This window comes from Rutidosis leptorrhynchoides, chromosome 6 (assembly GCF_046630445.1).
Source record: "Rutidosis leptorrhynchoides isolate AG116_Rl617_1_P2 chromosome 6, CSIRO_AGI_Rlap_v1, whole genome shotgun sequence".
NCBI lineage: Eukaryota > Viridiplantae > Streptophyta > Magnoliopsida > Asterales > Asteraceae > Rutidosis > Rutidosis leptorrhynchoides.
The window spans coordinates 371,288,884-371,299,211 of NC_092338.1; the positions used below are offsets into that span (position 1 = coordinate 371,288,884).

General features: G+C 33.8%; 2 protein-coding genes across 4 annotated transcripts; one reads left to right on the top strand and one right to left on the bottom strand.

Annotated features, from left to right (window-relative positions):
- Positions 1-3,691: 3,691 nt before the first annotated feature.
- LOC139851322 (RNA-binding protein involved in heterochromatin assembly dri1-like) lies at positions 3,692-4,732 on the top strand. The gene is made up of 4 exons (XM_071840338.1): positions 3,692-3,729; positions 3,844-4,241; positions 4,488-4,608; positions 4,711-4,732. Exons 2-3 carry the CDS (start codon positions 3,853-3,855, stop codon positions 4,576-4,578), a joined length of 480 nt encoding a protein of 159 aa, XP_071696439.1. The 5' UTR covers positions 3,692-3,729; positions 3,844-3,852; the 3' UTR covers positions 4,579-4,608; positions 4,711-4,732.
- Positions 4,733-6,596: 1,864 nt separating this feature from the next.
- LOC139855818 (uncharacterized) lies at positions 6,597-9,174 on the bottom strand. 3 transcript variants are annotated; one of them, XM_071845062.1, is made up of 3 exons: positions 8,458-9,174; positions 7,518-8,373; positions 6,597-6,982 (listed from the first exon to the last, which is right to left on the bottom strand). In XM_071845062.1, the coding sequence occupies exons 1-2, from the start codon at positions 8,807-8,809 to the stop codon at positions 7,550-7,552; spliced, it is 1,176 nt and encodes a 391-aa protein (XP_071701163.1). In that variant the 5' UTR covers positions 8,810-9,174; the 3' UTR covers positions 6,597-6,982; positions 7,518-7,549. The 3 variants fall into 3 exon arrangements, with proteins under 3 accessions (XP_071701163.1, XP_071701162.1, XP_071701161.1); XM_071845061.1 differs by having other exon boundaries at positions 6,597-6,979; positions 7,518-9,174; XM_071845060.1 differs by having other exon boundaries at positions 7,518-9,174.
- Between the last annotated feature and the right edge of the window lie 1,154 nt (positions 9,175-10,328).

A 10,328-nucleotide genomic window follows, 5' to 3' on the forward strand; every position in this document is an offset into this window, starting at 1 on the left:
TTTCAAGCACTTTGACTTTTTACATTTGCAGGTCGTTAGGGCAACTTTATTACTGTCTGACGTCATACTGTGACAAATTGACAGGAAGAGGTGATCGGAATCATAGAGAATACATTTTATGTGGATATTAACAAGATCGCAACGGAAATAAACGAAACAATTGGATTAAAATAACATAAAATGAAATTGAAAAAAGGAAATCGGAGGTACCTTGAGGAATCAAGTGATTGGATGATGTGATTGTGATGGTGAAATAGTTGCAGAGATGAAACCCTAATTCTGTTAGGAATTAAGATAACTCTGTTTCTGTTTGGGTAAGAAACAAAATGATAGAAAAAGGCGGGAATTTGGAGATATAGTCACACGTGCACAACATTTCACTTCATTATGTAATTTTTATTGATGATTTTTTCTTTCTTTTCTATGGGATATGTTTATGATTATTATGATTAATGATTAATGATTAACTAGTTTAAATAAGTGCCGAATCAAACATGATAATATGATATGGTTCTCTTTAACGCAGAAGCCCAAACTTATGTATTCTACGGCCCAAACCATCGCAATTCTATAACTTGTTGAGCAATTAGAAGACGTGTTCAAGCAACAATTACAAAAGGATATAAATTTTCCCAATTTTTCTATTCTAGGTAATCTATTTTATTAGGATATATAAAAAAAAGTCTTTTCTCAAAAGTTGATAAAAAAGAGGAGTGTCGTTAACTTTGGTTAACTTTCTCAGTTAAGTGTCAACTTCGCATAACATGTCACGTCCTTTATCGACCAAAACATTTTCAACGCGAAAACGCGAGTCAAAAACGTGCATCAAAAAATGCGCGTCGAAAACGCATGTCGGAAACGCACGTAGAAAACGCGAGTTGACATGTTATGCGAAGTTGACACTTAACTGAGAAATTTAACAAAGGTTAACGACACCCCTCTTTTTGATTAACTTTTGAAAACAGACTTTTTTATTCGAATGAAATAAATTAACTAGAATAGAAAAACGGGAAAAATATGTTATGGAATACCTGCCCCCTTTTCAAATTTTTTTATAAGAACAACATGGAAAGTAATTTCGCTCAATACATTTAATAGTTTATCATAAGTATATTGACGAACGTGAGAATACTCATGAAAATTACAAAAATATATAAAACGATTACATTGTATATAGTAGTATAAAATTGAGCACCTAGGAATCGAACACGGGGCAAGGCGAGCATAACACTCGGCTAATAATTTTTATGTTGGTGAATAAAATATATAACTTATAAAGAAATTGTGGTACTGTTCACCGTCACCGGACTCAAAGAATCTCATTCTCCATCCTGGTTGGCTTGTAATTAAATTAAAATAAGTACTAAAAATCAAATATGAAATAATAAAAGCTCCATTAGGTCTCTGGGTTGATGGTTGCTTCAAGCCTTGACTCATCCTAAAGATATAGAAAGAGATCTCAAAGCGATTAGTGCTTAATTTCGTCGAAGGAAAAAAAGAAAGGAAAGAATGGGAAGTTGTTGTAGCATAGTTGACGTTGAGTCTAAAAGATCTACTGCTGGATAGATACCTTTGGTGGCTAATCCTTTTAATAGTATTATAGTAGCATCTAAAAGTGCAAATGCCGTAGCACGAGCAGACGCGATCAAATCATCTAATTTGATTTTATACTTTAAAACTGCCTAGCTTATCCACATAGGCTCAATCTATTTTGTAAGATATCTTTTTAGATTTGACATCCTAAATAGACTAGTAGATGGAAATTAACCAAAAAAAACTTTGGTAAAACACCCAAATCTTCGATTTTTCCGATTTAATTTGCGTCCATTTGTGATTTGCCTTTAATTTGCGAGTTGTTTCCATTTGTGAACAGTTTTTGCGAACGGTTTATTGTATTCACAAGTCGCAAGCCGGCCATTTGCTACTTGCGGACCATCGGATAAGAGTAAGATAAAATTTCGAATAAGATCTTTTGAGATTTTTTAAATTTTTTCAGATACTATTTCAGGCCTATAAATAGAATAATCATAATTCATTTATTTTCATTGCACAAATCTTCGAGTTACTTATTTGTTAGAGAGAGATACTTGTTGAAATGTATAATCTTACTCAATTATTAATGAATGAATTACTATATAAACGTTTTAGGGTTTGAGCCTTTTAAAATTTTTGACATGTTCAATTGCACATGCTCGAAGATGTCTGAAGGGTGAGATGTTAATGTTAATTAGTATAGTATTTTAGCATCAACTAATTAAAAAGAGTACTTAGATGCATACCCAAGCTCTGTTCAAAATGCGGCTTGGTCAAAGTGTTTTACTATAGAAAGTATAAGATCTTTGAATTACAATTATGTAATTTTTGCTTTAACGTAGGCCATGTTGGTCTGGTTTACTTAACCTTGTAAAAACTTAGAATTAAGTAACTCGCCTAAACATAATTAGCATTATCAAATATCAACTCCTACAACGTATCTATCTTTACCACTCAAGTTTTGGCTTGAGTGGTATGATGTGAGATTCAACTTATTCAACTTGGGGTAATGACATTAATTTCCAATGCGAAGGGAAATATGATTAGGAAACTAATTGTAAGCAACATATTTGTCATGTAAGTCCCATTGTTCAAGGGAAGAATATTTAAAGGGAAAAGGTGATTGTGCTTAAGCTTCAACTACAGCTGCCCGAATCTACTCGAATTCCAAGGCCTTTTTGCATGTATATATATATTGGTAGGATTAACAGGGAATTAATCAATCGGGGGAAGCGGGGAAGCAAAAACTTTTTTTTTTCGTTTTTTGAAAAAACTTTGTACACGAACATTATAGATGGGATGAAAATATGAACAATTAGTAGAGACACTTTGTGATAAATGTTTTTATTTTGGCGGGAAAACGCTCGAAGAAGTAATATATAACAATTATCGTGTTTTTCGAGCGTATGTTGAGGTTTTAGCTATTGGGGTTTAGATATTAGGGTTTATAGGGTTTAGATATTAGGGTTTAGAAATTTAGGGTTTAGGGTTTAAATTTAGGGTTTAGATTTAGGATTTAGATTGAGTTTTTAACACGAACGGTTTAGAGTTTAGGGTTTAGGGTTTGGTGTTTTGGGTTTATTTCATAAACCCAAAACACCAAACCCTAAACCCTAAACTCTAAATCGGGTTAAATTTTACTTCACAAAACATGGAAAAAAAAACGTTCATATTTTTCACGAACAATATTATCTTGAATGTTATTTTTGTCGATCGTTTTCCCGCCTAAATAATAACATTCATCACGAAGTGTCTCTTCTAAATGTTCATATTTTTGTGTGATCTTGATGCCGGAAAAAAAAATTCCAAAAAAACGAAAAAAAAAATTTGTTGCTTCCCCCCGATTGGTTACTTCCCCATTGATCCTGCCCCTATATATATATATATATATATATATATATATATATATATATATATATATATATATATATACACACACACACACATACAACAACAACGTAACCCAATACCACATGAGTGGTGTATGGGGGAGGTGAGATGTAGACAATCCTTCCCCTATCCGAGAATAAAGACAAGTCATTTCTCCACCCAGAGTGATATATATATATATATATATATATATATATATATATATATATATATATATATATATATATATATATATAAACTCTCTCACCCACCACCTTCAAAAGAAACACACACACACACGCACATTATCGTCCATTCAACCACAAGGTAACTCTAATAATAACCCTAACCCTAAGACAAACACATATGGTTATATATAGTGTACGCATGTACTTATTTAACCTTCATTTGTTTCTAACATACATTTTGATCTGTTTGTAGAATTGAAAGATGAGTAGGCCAGGAGATTGGAACTGCAGGTCATGCCACCACTTGAACTTTCAAAGGAGGGAATCCTGTCAAAGATGTGGGGATTTCAGAGTTGGTGGTACTAGAGCAAGTATGATCATCAACTCGTCTCTATTCGGTTTTAGTACCGGGCCAGACGTGAGGCCCGGTGATTGGTACTGCAATGTTGCCAATTGTGGGACTCATAACTTTGCTAGTCGCTCGAGTTGCTTCAAATGTGGTGCTTTCAAGGATGACTTATTAGCCTCTAATGGTGGCGGATCTGATAGTGATTTGTCTCGTGGAAGGGGTTTACATTTTGGTGGTGGAAGTGGCGGCGGCGGTGGCGGCAGTCGTTCTGGATGGAAGTCCGGTGACTGGATATGCACCAGGTAATTTTTTATTCTTGTTACGCAGATTGAGATAACTACTAACATTCTTACATAATTTAGCATGTCTTTTTTCCTTAGTTCCTAAAAATCTTATTGTTCCCTAATGTATTTCATGCATGAAGATATTAACATCTTCAGTGTATGAACATATATACATATATCCCTAATAATTAACTTGATCAGTATATAAAGATGTATGCAATAATTAAATCAAAAGCTGTAACTTATATAACTCGATTTTTGTAGGCTTGGCTGCAACGAACACAACTTTGCTAGCAGAATGGAATGTTTTAGATGCAATGCACCTCGAGAATGTGGTAGCAAGTCTCCCTATTAAATCAGTTTCTAGCATTTCCAGTTCCTGCAGGTAGATTCGATTTTAAATTAAATTTACGTTGTACCGACTAACTAATCTATAGAGTTTAAATAACTTTATTCCTATTAAACGTTCATATGATGTAAATTTCAGCTATCATCATCATCATCATCATGATCTACATAATAAGAGGAAGAGCAGAGGAATAATGAGCAGTTAATGAGACAAAATTCAAGAAAGAAAGAGCATTATTGTTAAGTTGATAGGATATATTCTAAACTGACCCCCTTTTTGCCCAAATCATATGCAATCCTATCTTTGATTTTATTTTACTTCCTTTTTTAATCTTACCTAATTTTAATTTCAATAGTAATCGTCTTTCGATCTCTTAGGACTTAAGCTTAGGCAAATTATGGTTAGTTTGATTACTAGAACTCTTGTTTTACGGCTGATTAATTATTCCCTCATTTTGTAATGTTCTTCCTTAAGATCATGTTGTTATTCTGTCTAGTAATTGTTCTTCATCTGCTATTTGCATGGTACCCTTTTCCACTACTCCATAATAAACTTTTTAAAAATAGCTAACTACAGATACATATACTATAAATAATATATAAGTTAACATATATAACGAAATTTCAAAGTCTAAGAATAATTGAACTAGGTGATTAGTAAAAATCGATTTGACAGCATAGGATTCTTAAGCTTTTGAGCTTAACATCTTTTCCACCTAGAAATATGCAACACTGGTCAAAAAGCTAAAATACACATTTTATATTAATTAGTCTCCTGATACACATTATTGTTTAGCTTTTGCCAAGATTCTTAGCATTACAGTTTATAAAAGAAACTTTCATGTTTTACCTTAAAATGTTATACTTGGTCAAGTACTCTTATGTAATAAATCTTAATTTTTGGTACAATTAGCCATAACAAAATTCTTTTTCCCCGACAAATAACTCATCTTTTTTACTTAGGACTACACTCATAATCTTACAATCAATAATATAGATATTTCATCAGTTACAATCAATAATATATTCATGGAAAGTATGTAGTTATCCAAATGATGTTTTCATCGAAAGGCTAATATTACATTGAAGTTATAAATACTCAAGTAGTAAACCATTCAGTTCATGGATATAATCATATGAGAACATGGAAGAAATACATCGCAAGCTTTATCTCTAGAAAAGATGAACCAGAGCAACTTTAATCATCATAATTTAAAAATGGTGATACTTCAAGAACTGATGGTCCATTCATTGCAATTAGTTGCTTTTTTGTGGTGAATTTATTAAAGGAAGTACTGAAGCATAAAATGATAACAAAAGTAAAGTAGTACAGTTATAATGTGGAATCTAAGTTGCATGAAAGATAAAGAAAAGCTAAGCATTATAGTTTTCAAAGTTCATTTTCCAAGTTCCTAAAGGAAGAAAGTAAATTGAAAAGGCCTTTGCACTAGTTTCAGTTTGCTCAAAGACTCATTGTATATTAATGTAAAGTAGTGGAACCTATAACCAATCAAACATTAGCTAAACGTTCTAATGCTTTCCAAAATGTTATAGAATAACCATCCCAAGATAGCCTAATGCCCTAATGGTTTGGGTCATTATATACTCACAAGAGGTCGCGTGTTCAAAATTCACTAGCAACATATCGGGTGGCCATACAAAGGGTTGGAAACGGTTAGGGCTCACTGGATACTCAGTTAGGTCACGTACATCTCGGTCCAAATATCCCCTTCCCCGAGTAGTCTGAACTTGGAAAACGTTACCCGTATAAAATAACTATCGTTTATATGGCCTTAAATATTTATCCTAATATCGTTTATATGGCCTTAAATATTTATCCTAATAAGTGCTACTTGCTTTCAAGTGAAACTAGCAACGTCCCACACTAAATGAGTGTATGACCCAATGATTTTCATAAGGATATCAAGAAACTGTAAATGAAACAAGCTAATAGCGTAGTCATCGCTTTATTTCGTATTTTGTGACAGACTAATGACCATTGTGTTTATTGGAAAACAAGGGAGCCCAATAGAGTAATGGTCATAGTTAGTAGTCTAGTTATGGTGGCCGTGATGATAGAACTTGACTTAGTTTTTTGGCGATCATTTCGTTGTTATCCCTAGCTCCAGAACACAAACCCATCCATGAAATGGGCCCATACCTCTTTGTTAGAGGTTGGGAGTTCGATTCCCCGGGGTGGCAACATTGCACACAATGATATCCCTTTGATCTTGAAATCCACCCAAGGTCGCCTTTCGCACATTGCGTTGTGGGGGCAGCAAGGGAGAGGTTTTTTTACCGGTCATGCCCTCGGATTGGTCCAGGTTTCCTTCAGGGCAGCAGTTGGGGGCATGTTATGCAACTCGGGAGATGATCGCGTGGGTAGTCCCCCTCGGGTTGATCCCAAACTGCTGTTCAAAAAAAAAAAGAAAAAAAAATTAGTGAAAAAGCGTAGCTTCGTACATAGTATGTTTTAGTATGTGTTATAAACCCAAGCCTCATGAACCATGACTACATTTTTTCTTCATAAAAGCCAGCGAATTAGGATGTGTATTTGCTTTAACTTAATTATCCTTGATTTCCAAGCATTGCCTCATGAAATTGAATGTAAGGCAACTTATATAGTTGTATTATCCTAGTCTGAACTTACACATATTACAGTTAACCTGACACAACCTGACCCGACCTGGTTCAACACGTACCATAGGTTACTAATTTTAGCCCATTACCTAACCTGCCTAATTTGCAACATCTAATGATATGGCAAATACGCATAATGGAAGCTCTGAAGTAGGACCAAACTGTAGCTTTTATCAAAAGGATTGCTGTAAGATTAACAAATGGTTGGACAAGAATATGTATATGTATAATTTATATAAAAATTTCCTGATACTCATGCTAAATAGATCTTCAAGTAAAATATATATCTTTTGAGTAGGATATTACCCATTATTAAAGTAATCCTTTCATTACATCCTTCAATAGAGACTAATTCCATGAATGAAGAAGCTTCGTCCTCTATAAGTAAATGATCTGCTTTCCGACCCAAGGCACCATATATGACCCTGATAATCCAAAACCTCATTCATTTGTGCCATTTCGTGTACAAACTTAATAACTCCGAGTGCTCTATCTAATTGCTTTACCGCCCGTTTTATCATTTTCTCTCCATCTGATGTCAAAATCTTCCCAACACAAATAATAAAATCGTTCCCACTATCACCCTCCGAAAACCAACAGCAAATATCAACCTCAATATCTCGAATACTACCATATAGATAATACAACAAAAGTGTAAACAAACATCTAGATGAATGACCCAATGATTTACTCAATTTCTTATGTACTAAACTTTGTTGGTGTCGAGCCTCTTTGTATCCAATATTCTTATCAACCAAAACATCTTTAATCTGTGACAACCCTTCTTTCATCGTCTCAAGTTTTACAACATAAAACAAAAACTCATGATCATTCTTCAAACAATTAATCAAATCATTAAACATCTCAAGCAAGTCATCCCATTTAGCAGACGGTTGTGAACCCGTATCTTTCTTGGGTGCGACCCGCATCCATGAAGTTGAGTCAGGATCATAGGACTCGACATCATCCAAAAACTTACGACAGTTGACTACTATCTGTTGACCCATGTTAAAACCTTTACTTACACACCCATTGTCCTTAATGGTCATTTCATAATACAATTGATTAAGTATCTCAATAAGTGTACCTGTCCAAATTTGGTGCTGTGTGACTTGTGGACATATTGCAAGACGAACTAACTTCCTATGCTGAGCGGATACACCTAAAAAGTCACATACTTTTTTAAGAGAATCCAAGGTTACATGTTTTGTATAAATTGGCTTGTTGACACAAAGACGTTGTGTACCCGTACTAGTTGCAGATAATGTGTGCTGTAATGAGTGATAACGAAGAAAATTTGTGCTAATTGACTTGAAAGTATGCATGTTCTGAATAAGAAACTCATCATTAACAACGCGTTTGTCCTTCACATTAACCAATCTTCCGTTGATCAAATCTAAACCTTGTAACAAATGGCTTAGCTTGATTAGTTTCGAGTAGGCTCTTTCACACCACTCAGAAGATTCAAGATCCAACGGTTGTGGTTCAGTTAACGAGTGATTCGATATCGCATCTAAATGGATAACTCTAATAAAACTTTTGACTGTAAGACGACTTGGAACACGGAAATGGTTATGTATGTGTCTAAATACCTTCATCGTAATAAAAAGAATCAACACATTAATTAAAATCTAGCTCCATCATTTCACCAAACAGTTGGCAGAAAAATTACGAAAACAAGATTCCGCTGCAACTTTTACTTACACTCTAACTGAGGCAGCGAACAGTTGGCAGGAAAGTTATGTAAACAAGATTCCACTGCAAGTTTTACTTAAATTCTAGCTGAGGCATTTCATCGAGCAGGTGGCGGGCAAAGTACATAAACAAATTTCAGCAACGATTGAAGAGTTACATAATTACTTGAAGTTTTAAATAAATGCAAGTATTTATGACAAAAGGAAAACCATCACTTTTATTAGCACTAAATATGGGGTTGAATTGTTGAAATGACCGATAAAGGAAATATATCTTTAAACCCGTGCCTATAGATAATTGATAATGCTAAAAACGAACATATATTTCATAGCATTATTCCTCAAGAAAGACAAGCTTTTAGTTGCAATTGTTCTATTTACAAGTGATATTCGTTTAAATAATAAAAGGTGAAGACAAAAGACAGATTCGACGAATTGAAGACGCAAACGACCAAAAAGCTCAAAAGTACAAAAGACAATCAAAAAGGTTCCAATTATTGATAAGAAACGTCTCGAAATTACAAGAGTACAAGATTCAAAACGCAAAGTACAAAATATAAAATTGTACGCAAGGACGTTCGAAAATCCGGAACCGGGACCAGAGTCAACTCTTAACGCTCGACGCAACGGACTAAAAATTACAAGTTAACTATGTATATAAATATAATATAATATATAATTAATTATATTAATTATATATATATATTATATATATATTATAAAACCGTCGGCAGAGAAAGACTCCAAGGGTGTGAGCTGTAAATTCATTCTCCGCGACTCGCGGAGTTTGAAGAGGATTTTGCCGCGAGTCGCGGAGCCCCAAAAATCGACTCTGCCTATAAAGCAAACCGAATTCTGATCATTTTTCATAATCTATTTCTCTCTTCTCTCATATATACGTAAAATATATATATAATTTATATTTTAATTTTAATTTTAATTATAATTCTAATAATAAGAGTATGTTAGCGAATATTGTAAGGGTGTAAGTCGAAATTCTGTCCGTGTAACGCTACGCCATTTTTAATCATTGTAAGTTATGTTCAACCTTTTTACATTAATGTCTCGTAGCTAAGTTATTATTATGCTTATTTAAAACGAAGTAATCATGATGTTGGGCTAATTACTAAAATTGGGTAATTGGGCTTTGTACCATAATTGGGGTTTGGACAAAAGAACGACACTTGTGGAAATTAGACTATGGGCTATTAATGGACTTTATATTTGTTTAACTAAATGAAAGTTTGTTAATGTTAATATAAAGATTTACAATTGAGCGTCCTTATAAATTACCATATACACTCGATCGGACACGATGGGCGGGGTATTTATATGTACGAATAATCGTTCATTTAACCGGACACGGGAATGGATTAATAGCCACTAGAATAATTAAAACAGGGGTGAATTACATTCAAGGGTA

Excerpts from the sequence above, each read along its gene's own strand:
- LOC139855818 (XM_071845061.1), bottom strand. The coding sequence starts at position 8,809 with ATGAAGGTATTTAGACACATACATAACCATTTCCGTGTTCCAAGTCGT.
- LOC139851322 (XM_071840338.1), top strand. The coding sequence starts at position 3,853 with ATGAGTAGGCCAGGAGATTGGAACTGCAGGTCATGCCACCACTTGAAC. Across the intron at positions 4,242-4,487 it reads GGTGACTGGATATGCACCAG|GCTTGGCTGCAACGAACACA; the intron begins GTAATTTTTTAT and ends CGATTTTTGTAG.